Raw genomic sequence first — 21,847 nt, forward strand, 5'->3', positions numbered from 1 at the left:
TGGATCTCCAATAGAAGTAAGTAAGGTAAGCATATGAAAACCTATGTAAAAACTGACTCCTAATTTTTTTTTTTTTTTTTTAATCATCAGCTCAACATTCTCTATCACATAAACATTTTTCACAAACTAGTTCTCAATATTACAGTAAAATACCTTTAAAACACATTATATTAAGTAAAATAACAGTATTTAAAATTTTCCGTAAACATATTTGTATTGGGAGAAAATTTTTTAATTAAAGTAATTAAAGATTAATCTTTAGCACTTCTTCTTCTTATTGTGCTATCTTCTATCGAAGGTCAGCGACCATCTTGGCGAACAAACTGCGATCTTGTGTTAATCTGAGCAGTTGTGCACTGCTCTTTCCTGTCCACGTCTTGATGTTGTCAAACCATGATATTCTTTTTCTTCCTCTAGTTCCTTTGCCATCAATTCTTCCTACCAAAATAGTTTGTAGAAGTTGGTATTTGCTGTTTCTCATGATGTGTCCAAGATATGATGTTTTTCGTTTCTTGATTATTTGTAAAAGATGTTTAGCTTTGCCAATGGATTTTAAGACATCTTCATTGGTAATTTTTTCTGTCCATGATATCTTTAGCATTCTTCTGTATAGCCACATCTCAAAGACTTCGATTTTCTTGATGGTTGTCGCCTTCAATGTCCATGTTTCAACTCCATAGAGCAGAATAGACCACACGTAGCATTTCAGCATTCGGCATCTGACTTCCATGTTTAGGTCTTTATTGCAGAATAGTGTTCTCATTTTCATGAAGGACTGCCGTGCAACTTCAATCCTTGTCTTTATATCTATTTCTGGATCCCACCGTTCGTTATGCCAGCAACCAAGATATTTATATCTTGACACTTGATCAATATTTTTCCCATTGAGTGTCAGTTTCATTGATGAGACTGGATGTTTGCTGATGATCATGTATTTTGTCTTGTTGATGTTTATATTTATTCCCATTCTTTGGCTTTCTATGTATACTCTGTCAACGAGTTTTTGGAGATCCATAATGTTATCTGCAATTAGCACGGTGTCATCTGCATATCGTAGGTTGTTAACAATTTTTCCATTTATTGTGATTCCCTCTGGACATTCTTCCAATGCTTTTTTAAAGATTACCTCTGCATATATGTTGAACAGGAGTGGTGAGAGCACACATCCTTGTCTCACTCCTCTTTTGATGTTAATATCACTGGTGGTAATGTTGTCTAATTGAACGGTAGCTGACTGATTCCAATACAGATTTGTTATTAGTCTTATGTCTTGTTCGTCTAGCCTTATTTGTTGAAGGATTTCTATTAAGTTGGTGTGTCTGACTTTGTCGAATGCTTTTTCAAAATCTATGAAACACATAAAGACAGATTTCTGTTTTTCTATGCATTTTTGTATCAATATTTGGGTACAGAAAAGGGCCTCTCTAGTACCAAAACCATTCCGAAAGCCGAATTGTGTTTCACTTAGAGTTTCTTCACTTTTTCTATAAATGCGATTCTGAATTACTTTCAAAAATATTTTTAATGTTTGGCTCATTAGACTAATAAGTCTGAAGTCACCACAGGAATTCGCTTTGGGTTTCTTTGGGATAGTGATAAATGTAGATTTGAGCCAATCTGATGGAAATTCATCACTTTCATATATTTTATTAAATAGTTTTTCAAGAAGTTTGATGTTATCTGGTTCGATTAATTTTAAAAATTCTGTTTGCACACCATCTGGTCCACTGGCTTTTCCTGTTTTACTTGTTTGTATAGCATTCTCTATTTCGCATTTCATGATTGCTGGTCCTTGAATGTTATCTTTTATATTTATAGGCTTCTGTCTAGTATCATTGAAAAGTTCTGTTACATATTTTATCCAAATCTGTGCTTTATTCTCTTCTTCTAGAACTATTTTTCCATTTTCGTCTCTTAGAGACACTATTTGCTTTTTCCTCAGTTTTCCGGAAATTTCGTTGATTTTCTTATACAGATTGAAATTATCATGTTGTTTCTGAAGCAGTTCAATTTCAGTACATAAATTTTTCATCCAATTTTCCTTGGCTTCTTTTATTTTTTTCTTGATGATGTTATGTGTTTCTCTATACCTGGCTAGGTCTTTGTTTTTATACATTCTTCTTGTATCAATAAGAGAAAGAATCTCATCTGTCATCCATTCCTGTTGTTTTATATTATTCACATAACCTACTTCTTCAATACTTGTTGTTACGATGGCATTCTTTAAGCTATTCCAAAGAGATTCCACACTTTTATTTTCTTCTATGTTAATCTGTTGTAATCGTAGGTTAAGCTGTGACTTGGCGTTTTTATTTATGTTCGGGTCTTTCAGTTTTTCTACATCAATTTTCTTTTTCTTCTTTTGTGATTTTTTAGCTGATTTTAATCTAAGACGTATTTCTGCAACTATAGGATTGTGGTCTGATGAGATATCTGCTCCAGGATAAGTCTTTGCACTCTTTATACTACTGTGGAATCTTTTATTTATCAGTATATAATCAATTTGATTTCTGACAATATTATGTTGGTTATCTTGAGGTGATTTCCAAGTGTACAGTCTTCTGGGTGGAAGTTTAAACCAGGTATTTGCTATTGTTAGATCTTCTTCCTGACAGAATTGGACTAGGCGATCTCCTCTGTCATTTCTGGTGCCTAAGCCATGTTTGCCAACAATTTCTCCATCACCCCCTCTTCCCACTTTTGCATTGAAGTCACCCATCACTATGTTTATATCATGTTTCTTTGTTAGGTTTTTAATCTCTTTTAGGTGTTCATAAAACTCTTCAACATCTTCTTCACTTTTGTCAGCTGTGGGTGCATAAGCTTGGATGATATTTATGTTAACGGGGTTTCCCTTAAGTTGTAACAGCATTATCCTTTCAGAAAATGGAATCCAATTTATTACTGATTTATTGATTTCTTCATCTACTATTACAGCTACACCATGTCGATGTTTATTCTCATCATTCCCAGAGTAATACATTGTCATATTATCTTGTTGACACTTTCCAGATCCTGGCCATCTTGTCTCGCAAATTCCCAAAATCCGGATGCCCAGCCTCTTCATTTCTCTTGTGGCATTTCTTAATTTGCCAGCTTCATACAGAGTTCTGACATTCCAAGTTGCTATTTTAAAAGTGGACACCATTTTGAGCCCGGAGATTCTTCGCACCCCTGTCCCATTTAAGGGACGCCGGGAACTTGGGGCCAATTGTAAGGGTTTGCTCGCCATGGTGGTTGTTCTGGAGATAAGGTAGAGCAGTAGTTTCTCCATTTGCTTTCTGCTCCGCAGTATTACAGACGTACACAATATAATCATATTGCCATCTGCAAATCTCTGATCACAAGCTTTTCCGTCATCATTTGGCTTCAACCTTGTGTCAGTACTGACAATGCTGCTTCCCAATGTCAGGGGCGGTAAACCCAGTAGGTACTTATTTAATGGCGGCACTACTCGCCATGTCACCGAGTTGTCATTGGGCTTTGTGAGGTTTTAAGTGAGACAGAGTTACCGCTTCTGCTCCCCCACGCCCTGATAGCTCAGTCGCTGTTGGTCCACGGCTGCTTATTCGCCAGATTGCTCTGCTTATATCGCAGCTAACCTCCATATCTAAAGGCTGTTCCCCGATCCGCCACCTGGGACGCACCCGGTAGTAGTCAGCTCTGCCCCGGGAATCTTTAGCACATACTTTATATTTTGTTGTGGTGTCTTTTTCTTTTTCCTTCAAAGCTTCTTTTTGAACTTTTTCAGTGAAATTCTTTTCCTGAGTCATCACTGTGCAACATCCAGCAATAGTCTGCCATCATGTTGACATTCCACCTGCCCTGATACCTTCTATCCATCTCCTTGATGTCTTGGTGGAATCGCTCTCCTTGCTCTTCACTGACAGTTCCCAGATTCTCAGGAAAATAGTCTAAATGAGAGTTGAGAAAGTGCACTTTTAAGCTAAGGGAGCATCCCAAATCCTTGAATTTCTGTAGCATGTCTTCCACAATCATTTTATAGTTGGGATCCTTGTGATTTCCTAAAAATTTGGTCACCACCTCTTTCAAAGCTTTCCATGCTTCTTTTTCAACAGTTGCCATTTTTTCTTCATACAGCTTATCCTTCGTAAGTTTCCTGATGTCTGGACTGATAAAAATACCTTCTTTCAATTTTGCTGTAGATAATCCTGGAAATTTTGCACAGATGTGTTTAAAACACTCTTTCTTCCAACAAAGCATTGACAAATTGCTTCATCAATCCCAGCTTTATGTGAAGCAATGATAAAAGGATTTTTCCCGAGCAACCAAAGTTTCGTTTAACACATTTTTACTTCCCGGTTCTAATGTGACTCTTTCTGGCCATTCCTTCTTGATTCAATGTTGCTCTCGATCTCAGCTGTCCCACTCGCACAAAAAGCATATTTGGTGTATCCTCTTTGTTGTCCCAAAATCATAGATATGACTTTACGATCAATGCAAACTGTCCATCCATGATCATTGTACTCATGTTTGCTGAGAATGAAGGCTAAATTTTCGTATTGTTCTTTCGAATGCACAAAATGTGCTACTGGTACTGAAGCATACTTATTGTAATTATGGAGAAGCACAGCTTTGAGGCTTCTTTTTGAGAAATCGATAAGCAGCCTCCAATCGATGACTTTATATTTTATGTTGTTGCTTATCAGTCCAGGAATATTGCTACAGTAAACTAAATCACCTTCCTCTGAAAAAGTAAGGAAGAACATCTCTTTCTCTATATCTAAACCATGAGAAAGAAGTGCCAGGGGCTCTTTTTGTTTAGTCTCAAGCCCAGCAGTTCTGCAGATCTTAGGAAGACCCAAATCTCTGACCAAGTCGTTTAAATCAGTCTGTGAAAAAGTTCAGGTGGGCTACTATCTTTGTATTCGTCATCGTTGAAATCTTCAACTTCTTCGTTTGAATCGCTGCTGAATGGTTGTTCTTCTAAAATTTGTGGAGGTGTTGGCACGGGTATTTCAGGACCATGTTCTACTGGACATATTGCAGATGGTAAATTAAGATAGGAAATGTCTTTTTTATTTTTTACATTAAAACCTCGAACATTCAAAGAACAGAAGTAACAGCCATGCATGGTTGCAGAGTTCCCACCATACCATGGGAATTCCAAAACAGAAAGTTTTTGTTCTCCCTTCAACCACCTTCTAAGTTCTTCTACACAAATGGAACATACTATATGCAATGCTCATGGCTTACCTTAGTCCCAAAGTTTCATCCCAAAATACGAATAGCACACTTTTTTCATGAAATCTGTAATGTTTCTTCTTTGTTTTTTACCACTAACTCCCTGCATATGTAGCAAAAATGTTTTTGCAACCTCTTGAAGCAATTACAAACACCACTTAAAACACAGTTAAACGAATGACGTCAACACTATTACACGACACTACATAAAAACATTAAAAAAACCACAAACACATTAAATCAAATCTTCACACTAACTTAGAAAATATGCCACGTTTCAGAAATACGATAACTTAATAGTCAACGACTAAAGTTCAACTAAAGAATCACACAAGATAAGAAAATGTGTCTGTGACAACAGGAAAGTCATCCATTATTATTATTATTATTATCAGAGACCTCCAGGGAGTCAAGGACTCATCGAGGGAGGCTGTAAATTACCCAACCTAGCTATCATACCTTCCCTTAAATTCATTTACACTAGATGCACTCACTACCTCTAAGGGCAAATTATTCCAGTCACTCACTGCTCTCTGGGAGAAAAACCTAGCTCTTACCCCTTTCTTGACTGAGCACCACCTTAACTTCCATATTTCATCATTTGAAATGCTATAACACCCATTCAAAAGTTTATAGACTTCAATCATATCACCCCTCTTTCTCCTGTTAACCAGAGTCTGCAATCCACATACTCGCAATCTGTTCCTCATAATCTAAATCCCATAATCCGGATATAATCTTTGTAACTCTTCTTTGCACCCTTTCCACAGCTTCTTTATCCCCTTGGAACCCAGGAGACCAAATCTGTGCACATTAATCCAGGTGTGGTCTTATCAGTCTCATAAAGAGGCAAAATTACTTCCTTATCCTTACATGTCAAGGTTCACTTCAACATAGCAATTATCCTCTGAGTTGTATTTGCAACTTTTGCTATGTGACCTTTGAACTTTAAATTCTTACCCACCAATACATCAAGATCCCTTGCCTCTTCAGTTTCTTGTAGCATAACCCCGCTAATATAATATGCCGCTGGAACTCTAATCATGTCAAAGTATATAATTTTATATTTACTAACAATAAACTGATAGCCATTTTCATTTGCCCAGATTTCCAGTCTATTCAAATCATTTTGTAATTGCTGAATATCAGTAGTATCCCTGATTGCCCTGTCTATCTTCCCATCATCAGCAAACAATTGCACATCTGATGATAGACCTTGCTTAATGTCATTAATGTATAGATTGAACAATAATGGCCTGAGGACTGAACCCTGAGGTACACCATGTTTTTTTTTTATTATTTTTTATTAATCTTTGTACTGGTTATGGGCAGTACTACCCTTACATCATGTCCAGACATCTCGTCCAGACTTGATATAGGCCTAAGCCTTTACAAGTGTTTTACCCTATGCCTGTTCTAGTTATCATCATAGTCATTCTCTGGTGGTAACGCCATGCCACCAGTGTACCCTGTAGGGCCCTCAAGGAAAGAACTTTTATATCCTTCTGCGTAAGCCCAAGCTGTTTTAAGTCCTTAAACTATCTGGACTCCATACGCCATGTAAAGAGATGTTGGCGCAGGTAAACCTTGGAGTTGACCCATGCTCCTCCCATATCTTAATAACTAGATCTTGGTTATTTTTATAGTAGTTCAATTTATTATTATGGCTATAGGCTAGTAGGCACCCTGTTCCCACCACCTGAGCATCAACTACCCAAACGTCACCATCTCTTTTAATCACCAAGTCTAGCTTACGCAAACCTGTGGAGGTCCTATAATGTGGTTCCGCCGCAGTCACCCAACCTTTGTTCTTAAAGTGGTTGTTCAGAATGGAGACCATGGCGTCATGCCTCCGCACGCAGATCCCATGGGTGCAGAAGCAACACTGGGCTATATGAGACAATGTCTCACTGCAGTGGCAGCCAGCCCTACAGTTTGAGTCATCACTACCCCATCGAGCTGTGCGGGCTCGAGTAGGCAGGGCATTGATCCTTGTCCTGATAAGGTCAATATACTCAAACCCAGAGAGGAGTCTGGTGTCATCCCTTACCCAATCATGCTGGGGAGGCACCAGATATAACTCTTTTAAAGGAGCATCATCTACAGAACAGTGCAACAGAGATAACCCACCTCTTGTGTTCTGCAGGTGCTGACTCAATTAAGTACCCTGATAATGGGACCAGCCTTTAGCCCGCCTAAAGTCTTCTTGTATTAATGGGTTATAGAAAGCCCTTCTGCAGATAAGGGAAGAAGAAGATAGTTCTAACTTCGCGATTCTTGACAGCCTCAGGCGTGGGATCAGCCATCTAAGTGATGGAACCCCAAGCCCACCATCCTTCACCCTTGCATGGAAATATGCAGTAGGGGTGTCAGGTGGCAGTCGAAGTCATGATCTCACGGCTGAATGGATAGCCCTGTCCATTTAGGACAGTATTGAGATATATGTCCTACCCAGCACCAACTTGTGGTAAAAGCAAGGTAGGAGATAGTAGGAAAGGAGAAACAGTCTTTGCTGGGGCTTGAGAGGAGCTTTCTTCAAAGAAGCAATCCCAGCTTCTAGGATAGAAGGGACAGAAGATCTTCCCTTTGGGGGTGAACATGATACCGAGGTATCTCCACTCTTCCAGGATGGTCAATCCTGGAAGAGTGGAGATACCTTGGCTGAGTGGTTAGCGTATCTGCTCTCCAGCCAAAAGGCTGCAGATTTGAATCCTGCCATAAGCATATGTGATTGTCTGTTAAAATACGAATGGTGGTGGTAAGAAGTAGATGGCATTGGTGTAGATAATGCGGTTCGTTTAGTTGGTTGATTGAGTAGTGGAGACGGAGAGTTGTAGAGTAGGTGCCCTCCCTTGATGAATCTTTGGACTCCTTGGAGGTGTCATGTAATAATAATAAAAGTGATAAAGTTAGGCTTATAATTTGATGCTTGAGTTCTATCACCTCCCTTACGAAGTGGCCCAATCTTGCCCTCCTTCCACTCCTTTGGAACTCGACCCACTGCAACACTTGTATTAAACAAATATGTCAAGGCAGATTGCCAACTCCCTGCCACATTCGTTCAAAATATGTGGTGATATATTATCAAATCCCACAGCCTTAATAACATCAAGTTTGCTCAATTCCCCATATATATCTTGCTCACTTACAGTCAGTCTCTCCTCATCGTCATCAACTGCTCACAAACTTTCCATGATGTCACATTCACAAGAATGAAAAGACCTTTATGAACTACTCATTGAGTATCTCAACTATAACCATGCAGTAGTTGTTCTTATACCAATTTCTCTAATCAGTGTCATCTTCCCATAATCATTTTTATTTATTTATTTTATTTTATTTTTTTTTTGCTAGCTACATATCAAAACAACTTCCTAAGATTCTTTTTGGCTTCATTAGCTAACTGCTGCTGATACTGAACTTTTGCTACCCTTACCAACCAAGTCACCCTCATTGCCTGTCCTTTGTAATCCTCATGGAATTGATTACACAGGCCTGCGATGGAAAAGTTGTTTGAGAAGTAATAATTGATTCTTATAGATTTTTAGGTGCTGAGTTCAGAAAAAATAGTAAAAAAATTCCATCACCCACCAATTTTACCAAATTTCTAATTTTATCGTTTTTATTGGTAGTATTTGGATTTAAATTCAGCACATTGGTATTTATTTTCATTCTCCTTTATTTACAGCTAATTAGTTGCATAAGTGCTTTTTTGAAGTGCCTTTTTATAGCAAATAAAGAAATTTCCACGAAACTTCTCATTTCTTAAGATAGGAGAGGGAAGGAGGAATGCAGATAAACGTGCAGGTGGCTACTTTGAATCTGATTTGCCGAGATAATAATACCACAGGAATGGAAGGAATGTATGAGAGTTCCATTGCACAAGGGTGATGCAAAAACTGATGTGTCTAACTACCGACCTATTAATATCTCTAGTGTGGTAGTGAAGATTTTAGAGAAGTTGGTAAGAACTCACATATAGAAATGGGTAGACAGGCATTCTGTACTCTGCACGGAACAGCATGGGTTTACTAAAGGAAGGTCATGTTTTAGCAATTTGCTCATATTTTATAACAATGTTATGGCCAAGTTGGATAAAAGGAATGGATACACTATGATAATGTTGGATTTTTCTAAGGCATTTGATAGGATACCACATGACAGGCTGTTGCATAAACTGGAGAATATGGGATTGGAATATAATCTATTGACTAGGATCATGGGATGGTTGACAAACAGATATCAAAAAGTGGTACAGTGGGTTCTCAGACTGACATCATTTCTAGATGATCCTCCTCTTCCAGAATATAACTATCAAATTCTTAAATCTCTCATCAAGACTCACCTTCTGGGAATAGATATCACAGATCAGATCAATTAAATGACTACCTCCATGCTGAATTCTCCGAACACTTCGTGCCTCATCAACATCAGCCTACATCTGATTCTACAATGACTTTTTCAAATATGAAGCAGAGGAAGAGAGCCTATGCAGCCATGCTGGCCCTCTATAAAAAGAATAGAGGGCAATGTGCCAAAACCATTCTTGACGGTGCTTCCCTGCCAACTCTAGCAGACTTACATGATGATTTTGTTAAATTCTGGAGTACAGTCTTTTCTGCTCCACCTCCAGACTTCCCTGATTATGATGACTAGCTTATGATATTGAGGTCCATTTTTCCTGCCTTCTCTTCCATCCAATTTCTTTGCCTCCGGACCTGATGGCTTTCCTGTGTCTAGGCTTCGGAAGGTGCCATTGAAGATTCTTCAAGACTTAGTGGACATTCTCCTTTCCAGTAAAGCAATACCACCATACCTACATGCTTCAAGAACTATCTTCATTCCGAAGAAAGAAACTTCAAGCTGTGCATCAGACTTTAGACCTATTACCATCTCCCCTGTGATACTTAGACTCTATCATAAAATCTTAGTTAAGCGACTTCAGCAACATATACAGCATGATTATAGACAGAGAGCTTTTGTCCCTTCGGACAGCTGTGCCGAGAATATATATCTTCTTTCTTCTCTTCTCTCTGATTCCCGATGCCACCTTAAGCCTCTATATATGGCGTCGCTGGACTTTGATAGCATCTCCCTTCCTGCTGTCTATTGCTGGATGTCCAGAACCCTTTCTTGCCTATGTTATGGAGCTATACTTGGGTAGCTCCATCACTATCACTACAGGGTCCCGTGCAACTTCTATTCCTGCAGTGCAGGGTGTTCGCCAGGGTGATCCTCTATCTCCCCTTTTCTTTAACTGCATCATAGATTAGTTTCTTCATTCTCTTCCTAGCCATATAGGCTACTCTCTAAGCTTCTTCCTTTAATGCTATGGCCTTTGTGGACGATCTTATTCTTGTAGCCTACTAAGATATGCTTGCAGGAACTCCTTGACTGGGCAGTTGACTTCTTCTCTATTCGAGGCCTTTCTATTAATGTAGAGAAGTCCTGCTCTTTAGCTCTTGTCCCCTCTGGTTGTGACAAGAAGCTTAAGGTCGAGACTATAGAGTTTTCCCTGCACGGGAGGGAAAACCAGGCTGGCCTGGTTTTCCTTTAACCAGGCTGGCCATCTGTGTGTCAGATGGCCAGCCTGGTTAAAGTGTTGGAGAGGCTGGTAAGAACCAGGATCCAGAACTGGGTTGACAAGTGGGATTATCTTTGATGGACAGCATGATTTGCTAAAGGGAGAAGATCATGCTTTAGTAATCTACTTACTTATTACAATAAGGTGACAGCTTCATTTGACAGAGGAGAGGAATACACAGTAGTATACTTAGATTTTGCAAAGGTTTTTGATAGAATAGTACATGCCAAGTTGATAGTCAAACTAGAGCAGATGGGGTTGGATATTAGATTAGTGCATTGAATTAGAGACTGGCTATTTGATAGGTATCAGCAAGTTGTGTATGGGAAAGCAATATCCCGGAAGAGGAAAGGCACTCGTGGTGTGCCTCAGGGATCTCTTTTAGGGTCATTGCTGTTTAACCTATATATTAATGATATTGGCAAGAAATTCAATGGGGATATTCAGTTGTTTGCATATGATGCAAAGTTGGGGTGAACTATGAAAAGTAGTGCAGATGTTGTTGCCTTACAAAAAAACTTGAATAGATTGAGTGATTGGACACGGTGGTAGGGATGCTAGTTAAATGTTGCAAAATGTAAGGTTTTAAATTTTGGGAAACAAAGATGGGATGCATAATTTATGCTTGTTGGGGATATATTGTTGGAGGTGGAGGAAAAAAGAGATCTTAGGGGTGATAGTGGATAAGGATCTAAAATTTAGAGGACACATTGCCAAAATTGTAAGGACAACATAACAAATTCTGGGAATGATGAGGAGGACACTGACTTGTAGAAGTAAGGATTGTTCCATTGTATAAGGCTCTGATTAGACCACACTGATTAGACTGGTTTTCAAAAGAATGAAGAGACGTTGGAAAGGATCCAGAGGCAACTGACTAAGGTAGTTTTCTGATCTTTGGAATGCAGAATATGATAAAATGTTGAGAAGATGCAATCTACAGAGTCTAGTGGATAGGAGGAAGAGGGGTAATATGATAAAGACCTACAAGTTAGTAAGGGGTTGTTACAGGATTAATGTTGAAGTGATTTTTACAGAAAATGGTGGGATATCAGTGGGATAACAAGAGGTCATCCCTGGAAGCTGTATAAGGAGAGGGTGAGAAGCAGGTTTTTTTGCATGCAGAGTTGTGAATGATTGAAACACCTTGCCTGAGAGAGGAGAGTGGTGTCTACAGAAAATTTGAGCATGTTTAAGGCATGATATGATGATGAGCTGTGTGTATGACAAAAAGACCTCTTAGATGAGTCTCTGACTCCATGGGGTCTTAGGTAGTAGTAATAATAATAACAATAATGTGTTACCCAAGGAATACAATATATAGTCCTTTAAATCAAATGTAAACAAGTTTTTCCTTTCCCAACCTACTACCCACATGTGGTATTAACATACTATAGGTCGATTAACCGTCCTCTCATTTATGGGCTCAACATAAAAATAAAAAGAGAAAAACAAAATAAAAAGTTAATATGCTGTGAATACAATGAGTAACCATTCGATACGAATGTCTTCAAATCAAATTTGGATATCCTGTAATTTGCTCTGTTTTGTTATATATAAAGAAATTATTGAAATATCAGTATATGTTGTAAATAACTGCATTCACTGAAAGATTGTGAAACACAAGTTGCAAGTGATTTAAATGGATTCACTCATGGTCTCTTTCTCTCTCTCTCTCTCTCTCTCTCTCACACACACACGCACACACACACACACACACACACACGTATGCACACATTAGAAATAAAATTGATCAATAATTAATTATAAGATCTGCTAAAGTTTGTTATCCCATATACAAATGATAATGGATTATAATTACATATACAAATGATAATGATAATCCTGATTCTTCATCATATAGTAAAATGTGCAAAGAAGTGAGGTTGAAATGAAATTATGCAATAGGTAAACTGAAAAAGTAACAACATACACAGCAGTAATACATACCATGCCACCCCATTGAGTAAGGAAAAGAAATCTCAAAGAGATTATCATATTTTATCAGTAACCTCTTCATTATTTCTGCCAGTGCTAGAAAATAAATAAATAAAAATATATATACACTTGAATGAAATCAGAATCAACATGGATGAGCATGTAATCTATTGATTATACACATAGCAAATACAGAATAATTAGTCAATACTGAGGATCCTTTAATTTCACTTTATTATTAAACCAATCTAATCATCATTTAAACTTTCACTTATGATTATATTATTTAAGTCATCAGCATCAAATTCCTGATAGTATCCTCGAGAGGTGTACAGGCTACTATGATAGTAGAACATAAAAGTTTACATGATTGCCAACTTCTTATTGACAATTATCCTCCAAATTAATCTGTCAGATCTATCAGGAATCCAAAATTAACAGATCTTATTAACAGTATGGCACAAAAAAGAAGAACTGAATAACTACAATGATATATGTTATGGAGTAAATGGATTTATTAAAAAAGAAATATATGTTTACACATGATGATACGTACATCCACAACTATCAATGGAATCTTGGTCGAATGAGGCACTAATGACAATAAATTATGTCTCGAAATGGGCACCATATCTTTCAAGACAGTTTGCATAGTATATGTGAAGGTTCTTTGTCATCTCGGAGAACAAGGGTTGGAACATCTGCTGGGTGTACTGTGTAATTTTATCCGTTAGTTCATCGAGGTTTGAAGTAGGTCATTGTGGAATACCTATTCCCTCAACATACCCCAAATGAAAGCATCAAATGATGTGAGATGTGAAGGATATGGGAATCCTGTGAGCCTTAAAATGAGTGTCCCAGTGAAGTATTCTGATAAATAGGTTCTTGGTTCCATCCTGTTGGAATACCTATGAATGAAGTGTAATATGTTTTGCAAATCCTATGTAAATCCTTGGTAAACAGAACCAATACATTCTTAATGTAGCATTCACTATTCAAGGTCACGACCCTCTTCAATGAAGTTGGGCTAAATTATGCAATAGCCAGAAACCACACACCATGCAATGACCTTCTCGCTGTGAAGAGGTTTCTCTTGGACAAATTCAGGTCATGAGAAACCAAGAAACCTGTAGTTTCATCTGTTTACATGGCTGCTTAGATGGAAATGAGCTTCATCTGACAACCAGACATTATGGAGGAAGGACAGATCTTCACAGACATTGGCCAGCACAAAGTCTACAGTATTCCCACCGTTAGTATAATCCGTTGCTGTTAAACAGTTAGAAAGGCACCCAGCTCCTTAGGTGTAGTGACTGCCACAGGATCCCAAGTTTTACCACTGCTCAGCATTGACTATGTTTCAGACACTGTAACACTTGCTCCAGCATATGCCTGTGATTCTCATTTGTGTTAACAGTTTGTGGTCTCCCCAAATGCCCTTTGCATTGCAGCAGAACACTCCCGTATTGAAACCTCTCGATTAAGGCAACAATCACACTATTGCTTGGGGCATGCTTATGGAAACAATGAACAAACTGCTCACTAACATGTCATAGGCTTGGACCATTTGCTCTACCAACTCCGTATGAATGAAAATAATGCTAAATAATAAATGTCTTTTCTTAAAACATCAGCACCACTGCTACAGCTAAATAACTCTACATGTGCTACTCTATTAATGTGCATGCAATCACTGGTATATCTCATAATGCATGTACTGAAGGGAGTGTTGAAGTTTAGTACTTTTTTTTTTTTTTTTTTTTTTTGCACCATACCATATTTCAGTCTCCTAGAGCTTCTTCTTCTTCTTCTTCTACGCGTTATTCCCGCTTCCTATGCAGGGTCCACGTGTTACTTTTTAGATGCGACTTCTTGTTAGTACTACTCCCAACCGACCCGTCGCCTGGTCTGCCGCTGGGGAGGATATATTTTGACTGTAGAGGCGTATGTTCACGGGGCCGGTTTGCCTGTTTGCGAGATGAAAAACGCCAGATAAACTGGCGGAAAAAACCCTACTGACTGCGCCCAAGACTGGCTAACTTGGCTATGCCTGAGGAAGATCCTCAAATTCCTCACGTCTACAACGGGAATCGAACCTGGGACACTCCTTCCCCAGGCATATGGTTGCGATGCGCAAAGCCACTAGGCTAACCGTGCGGGTGTTCAGTCTCCTAGAACACTTCTTACTATATCAATCCATCTAGATCTTGGTCTTCCTCCTAACATTGTAACAACAAATAAGATGAAATTCCAAAATGCTAATATGTAAGGTTCCTTCCTAATATCTTCATTTTAATATGATTCTACACTAATGTCATCCTTCACCTAAATCCCCTCAATCTTTTTCTGAATTTTCAGTATCCATGTGTGTCTGCAGTCTTTAAGTATTTTATTTCTAATCCGACTTTCAGATCCACAAGTAAAAATTGGTTTGAACACTGTTTTGTATACTGCTAGTTTAGTGTTTTGACTAATTTCTCTCTTATTCCACATAAATTTATTCAGCAAATATATTTAATTTGCTGTTTTCACTAAAAACTGTACCTAAATAGCCAAAATATTATTATTATGTTACACCTCCAGGGAGTCAAAGGACTTATCGCAGGAGGGCACTCCACTTCACTAAACACATCTCACCCTCTAAATGACTACTTAACTCTCCTACTATGCTACTACCATCAATACCATCTACCGCTCATCATTAGCAACAACAGTTTTGTCAGTAAATTGCGTGTGTTTTGAAGGCTGATTTGTCTGTATGTGGGATGAAAAACCCAAGTTTCCAAGAGAAAAAACCCTGCTACCTCCATATGAGATCAGTTAACTCACCTTTGATCGAAAAAGCCCATATAAGGATTCTCCTGATCATGACAAGAATTGAACCCAGGTCTTTTCCAAATGAAGGACAAGATGTTCCACTGTTCTTCCAACTGTGCTATGGAGACAATTATACTTGTTTCTATATGTTCTCCATTGAGAATGCAGCTGAAGTTTTTTTATGTTCCTGCCTATTTTCATAGTCTGTGTTTTAATGCTGATTTTCATACCAAATTTATTACAGCAGTTGTTCAATTTAGTAAAATGTGCAAAGAAAGAATCTTTGCACATTTTACTGCAGGAATCCTGCAACTCATATTGGACTTATTAAACTGTATGATATCATCAGCATAAAATGAAGAGCTGAGTTGAATATCTCTAATTTTGATATAAGGCTTACTGCAACTGTGCTTCAATAATGTGCAACTATTTTCCTATATCTTCTTCAATTCTAACTGCTGACTTATAACTGAAATATGGACTACATACTACTTCCGTTTACACCTTTTCAGATCTTTTTCCTCATCCATCAGATGATGGGTTTAGTCCCCCTATGAACAAATCTTGGCCATTTGGCTCTATCTCTGGCCATATCTGTCATCTCTCTGAAGCTCAATAATTGTGATCTTTTCCTTCAAAAACTGTAACCAAGTACTTTTTGGTCTGCCTCTTCATCATCTTCCTCCAATGACTCCATTCAAGACTATATTGGGTAATCTCTGAGGGGACATTCTCTGGAGTTTTCCAAACTATCTTAATTGTTGTTTAAGAATTATAGTTGTGATATCTTCTCTACAGTTTAATTTGTGTTTGACTTGCTCATTTGTTTTGTGTTCTGCTGACCAGTGAGTCTTATTTATTTTTCTTAAGCATTTCATTTTGAATGCTCTGATTTTCTGTATTTCTATCTAAGAGTCTCTCTCTCCATGTCTTGGCACCATCCATTGCTGTAGGTATAATAATGGGTTTATAAAGTTTTAGTTTGAGGCTTTTTGAAATGTTATTTTTCCATATTTTGTTTAATTTATTCATATTAGACCATCCTTTGTTAAGTCTGTATTTTACTGTTTCTATATAGTCGAGAGCGTGAATAATAAGACTGCCAAGTTGATGAGTCTGCTGATTCCACAGAGGATGTCATAATCCCCCCCCCCCACCCCCCCCCCCCCCCACCCCCCCCCCCCCCCACCCCCCCCCCCCCCCACCCCCCCCCCCCCCCACCCCCCCCCCCCCCCACCCCCCCCCCCCCCCACCCCCCCCCCCCCCCACCCCCCCCCCCCCCCACCCCCCCCCCCCCCCACCCCCCCCCCCCCCCACCCCCCCCCCCCCCCACCCCCCCCCCCCCCCACCCCCCCCCCCCCCCACCCCCCCCCCCCCCCACCCCCCCCCCCCCCCACCCCCCCCCCCCCCCACCCCCCCCCCCCCCCACCCCCCCCCCCCCCCACCCCCCCCCCCCCCCACCCCCCCCCCCCCCCACCCCCCCCCCCCCCCACCCCCCCCCCCCCCCACCCCCCCCCCCCCCCACCCCCCCCCCCCCCCACCCCCCCCCCCCCCCACCCCCCCCCCCCCCCACCCCCCCCCCCCCCCACCCCCCCCCCCCCCCACCCCCCCCCCCCCCCACCCCCCCCCCCCCCCACCCCCCCCACGCCATTTTTTTTTGTTTTGTATTAAAACAGACTTTCGCCCAAATAATCAAAATAGAACTCTAAAACATGGGAGCATGTATTTACATAACAAATTGCTCTCACCTTGTAGGTCCTATCGACTGCGCCAGTAAAACTCTGACTCGTGATGAATGGTAAAGCTGGTGAAAGTCTTGATCATTACGCAGAATGAATACTCACTGAAATTAACTCGTAGCTCTTTTTTGCAATGCCGATGACCTATTATACTGTAGTATATGATCTAACTAGAAAATTATATTTGCTTTCAAACACTAATGTTGTACTTGTTGTACTCTTGTTGTACTAATGTTGTACTCTCACTTCAGGCACATTTTTAAAATGGATACCACTCGGCAGAAACTTTTCTAAAAAGAAATCCTAAGCGTCGTCTGCTTCCGTTGTTACGACTGCCGCGCCTCCTCGCCACTAGTACACAGTTTAAAGAGAATTCGGAAAGTCTTCGTGACAAAAATCCTTACAACAATTATTCAATTTAGTCAGAGAATCTTGCAGACTTGTATTGGATTTCTTTAGAAGTATAACATCGTCAGCATAAAGCAAAGAGCTGACATTAACATTACCAATTCTGATATCATGTTTAATACCACTTTCCTTCATAATGTGATCCATATAGTGAATAACAGAGGGGATAATGTATATCCTTGTCTCACACCAGATTTAACATTAATCCATCTTCCTGTACTTCCTTCAATTCTAACTGCTGACTTACAACTCAAATAAAGACTAAGTATTGCTTGATATAATGCCCCATTGACACCATATAACTGCAGCGTATTGAATAGCTTCTCTCTCTTGGCACCTTGTCATATGCCTTTTCCAAATCGACAAAACTTAAATACAGATCTTTGTTATATTCCCATGCTTTCTCGACTATTTGTCGTAAAGTGGAGATCTGATCCTGACAGCCTCTATTTGGCCTGAATCCAGCTTGTTCTTCCACAATTCTTCTCAACCGTTTCTCAAGTATACTTGCATATATCTAGCCGGGAACACTCAGTAGGGAAATACCGCTGTAATTCTCACATTCAGTTTTATTTCCCTTTTTTATATATGGGTGCTATGAGAGCTCTACTCCAATCATCGGGAATTCGTCCCTCTGTCCAGGCCTTCTGAACTATGCGGTGCAGCCACTGTACGACTCCCACACCACCATACTTCACCATTTCTGGTCGAATATCATCTACTCCTGCTGCCTTTCCACATTTCAAGCCTTTGATGGCTTTTTCTACTTCAAGTATGGATATGTATTCCTGACTGCATGCCTGGTCAGTGTTTTTTACCACTATGCTGTCATCACTGCTTGTTTCATTTAGAAGTTTTTCAAAGTAATTACTCCATACTTCAATGATATCTTTTTCTCCCATTTTCATGTCACCTTTATCATCTCTAACTCCTTTTACAGCACTCTTTCCTCCATTCCTAAGCTTCTTCAACAACCTCCAGAATATTTTGCCACCTTCTTGATATTTATTTTCTATATTCTTGCCAAAGTCCTCCCATGACTTTTGTTTAGCTAGTTTTACACACTGTTTAGCTTTCTTACATTTGTCTCTGTATTCTGTAAGAGTAAAAGCTGACTTATTTGCCAGGAACTTTTGATATGCTTTCTTCTTTTCCTTCACTGCCTCTTTGACTTCCTGTGTCCACCAGGGAGTTCTAATTTTTTTTATCCTTGCACACAACCTCACCACATGCCTCTCTGGCAGAATCAATCAATGTTTCCTTCAGAGTTTGCCACTGAATCTCCAAGGTTTGATTCCTGTTCTCAAACTCTTTCATTTTTTCTTCAATAATCTTTGTTATATTAGTCTACAGTTCACATCTGAGATCTGCTCAACTTTTATTTGCTTTAAAACTTTCTTACATGTTATTCTTTTGAATATGAAATTCAATTTTATCCTGCTCAAGACTAAATAGTGATCACTTCCAATTTCAAATCCTCTGTACACTCTGGTATCCTGCACCAGGAAGAAAACATCACTATCAATAATAACATAGTCGATGAGACTTTTCTTATTCCTAGCCTCTTCTCTCCATGTGAATTTGTGCACATTTTTATGTTGGAACATAGTGTTAATAATAACCAGTCCATGTCCTGAGCAGAAATCCAAAAGATATTTGCCATTATTATTAGCTTTGCTCTTTTCTCCAAATTTTCCCAAAATATTTTTGTATGTCTCACAATCATTTCCTACTCTGCTATTTAGATCCCCTACAAGGACCAACTTTTCATTTTTCATTGTGTCAGTTGCTTTTTCTAAAGCTTCAAAAAATTCCTCCACTTCTACCTTAGTAGAACCTTCTGTGGGACCATAGGCACAAATAAGTCTCATTGTCCAGTTCCCCATTCTCATATTTGCCCACATTACTCTACTTGAGACTGACTGCCATTCAAGAAGATTAGCCTCATATTTTGTGTTGAATACTATGGCTACTCCTTCTTTTCCTAGATTGTCATTGCCTGAATATAACATTTTGTATTTATTGCTCAGAAAGATCTCACCAGTTTTGGTCTTTTTTGTTTCAGCCACCCCTATTATGTCGATCTGGTACTTATCTGATTCCTCAGCTAGCTCCATTTCTTTGACATTCAGGCTTCTTACGTTGATAGTACCGATCTTTAACTCTGGTGATGTTGAGTTGGGGTTTGTTTTCAGATTTGTTCCAGTAGCTGACTTTTTGCTGTTCGCCCTGGTTCCCTGGCAAAAACAACGGGGGCCTTGTTTAACCGGGCGACGCCCTAGCCAGCATGAAATTTTGTCATGTTGTACCATCATTTTTTATTTTGGTTTAACCAATAAGAATACAATTTGGTCAGCTAAATCTCAAATTGCCAGCCCATCCTCGTTCGTTCAGTATCCAAGTAGATACCCAACAGGGTGCACCACGAGAAGGTGAGGATTGGACATTAGGTCAGAAGCCCTGGTCGGTTCTCTGCATTCCTTTAAAGGCTATGTGGAGGTCTCCTCTCAGTTATACAGCTTTGACTCTTAAGCACCCCATTTTTTTATCTTACTCATCTTTCTGAATTTATCTTACATTATCTTACTCATCTTTCTGAATTATATAGCGTAGTCACTGTAAAACCTGCATACTTAAGTATTTCTAGTTGAATATCATAAATTAAAAATATTAAGAAATTATATTCTTGGTTTCATCATTTATACAAGTGCAAGTAACCAAAGTTTGCATATAAAGTAACTTCAAGACTGGACAACTCATTTACATTTGGATAAAGGATGAAACCAAGAATATAATTTCTTAGCATCTTTAATTTATAATATAACCAAGTGGAAAAACTTTCAAATTTATCTCTAATCCAGAAGAGACGAATATCATCCACTTGAATGCCTTTCCACATATCCAGTTTTTAATGACTTTTCTACTCCATCTATTGATATGTAATCCAAACTGCTTTGCTCTGGAATATTTTCTACTGCTGTTCTATGACTTCTTGTTTTTTGTTTAACAATCTTTCAAAGTAATTACTTCAGACATCCAGAATATCATTAACTTCAGTTTTCATGTCTGTAATCATCTCTGATTCCTTTTAGAGTATTCTTTCCTCGATTTCTAAGATTTTTCAATAACCTTCAGAACATTTTCTACCTTGCTGATTTTTTATCTTCTATTCTATCTGTGTTCAGATGAATTCTGTTTAGTTACTTTTACACATTGCTTTGCTTTCTTACATTTTTCTCTATATTCACTAAGAGCACATGCTAACTTACTTGCCGGGAACTTTCTATATGCTTTCTTCTTTACCTTTACTGCCTCTTTAACTTTCTAAGTCTACCATGGAGTTCTGATTTTTCTGTCCTTGTGGAAAACTTCACCAGATGCTTCTCAGGCTCAATCAGTCGATGTTTTCTTCAATGTCTGATAAAGGGAATGGCTACATAATACTGCTGGATTTTGCAATGCCGTTTGACAGGATACCACATGGAACTTTATTATGTAAACTGCAATAAATGGGGATGGATATTAAACTGGTGATATTGATAAAAGGCTGATTGATAGATACCTAAAAGTATTATATGAAAGAGCAGAATCGAGGAGAAGGCAAGTGACCAGCAGTGTGCTGCAAGGCTCTGTGCTTGGACCACTGCTGTTTAATTTGTACAGAAATGATGAAGGAAATAATTTGAAGGAAGATATTTCATTGTTTGCTGATGATGCAAAGTTGGGTAGGGTAATATTTAATCAAGGTGATGTAAAGATCTTGCAGGATGATTTGCGTATACTCACAATATGGGAAAAATGTAGTGGATGTCAATTTAATCTGGAAAAGCGTAAAGTTATGCATTTTGGGATACAAAGATTACAAGCTGTTTGCCACATTGAGGGAACTGTACTTACTTCAGGAAAATGATAAAGCCAGAGATTTGGGAGTGGTAGAGATAGAGAGTTGAAATTTAGAGTACATATTGCTGAAGTTGCTAAGTAGCTCGTAAGATTCCTTGGCTATTGAAGAACACATCAACAAGCAGAGATAAGGAAGTTGTTATTTCTCTTTATAAATCCTTGATATAACCATATCTGGATTACTGTTCTCAAGATCTGGTCACCTGGATTTATTAGGGATGAGGAAGTTGTTATATCTTTTCTTTCTCTTAAG

The 21,847-nt window shown here is 39.0% G+C and overlaps 1 protein-coding gene across 3 annotated transcripts in view; it reads right to left on the reverse strand.

Annotated features, from left to right (window-relative positions):
* The window catches only part of Galt (Galactose-1-phosphate uridylyltransferase), a 235,823-nt gene that overhangs the window by 120,369 nt on the left and 93,607 nt on the right, over positions 1-21,847 (reverse strand). For all 3 annotated transcript variants that reach the window (XM_090406502.1, XM_090406501.1, XM_090406503.1), the window contains exon 8: positions 12,740-12,823. In XM_090406502.1, the coding sequence (XP_090262628.1) occupies positions 12,740-12,823 (84 nt within the window). The remainder of the gene's footprint in view (positions 1-12,739; positions 12,824-21,847) is intronic.

Source organism: Typopeltis vanoorti, chromosome 16 (genome assembly GCF_054136105.1).
Source record: "Typopeltis vanoorti isolate ZY-2024b chromosome 16, IOZ_Tvanoo_1.0, whole genome shotgun sequence".
NCBI lineage: Eukaryota > Metazoa > Arthropoda > Arachnida > Uropygi > Thelyphonidae > Typopeltis > Typopeltis vanoorti.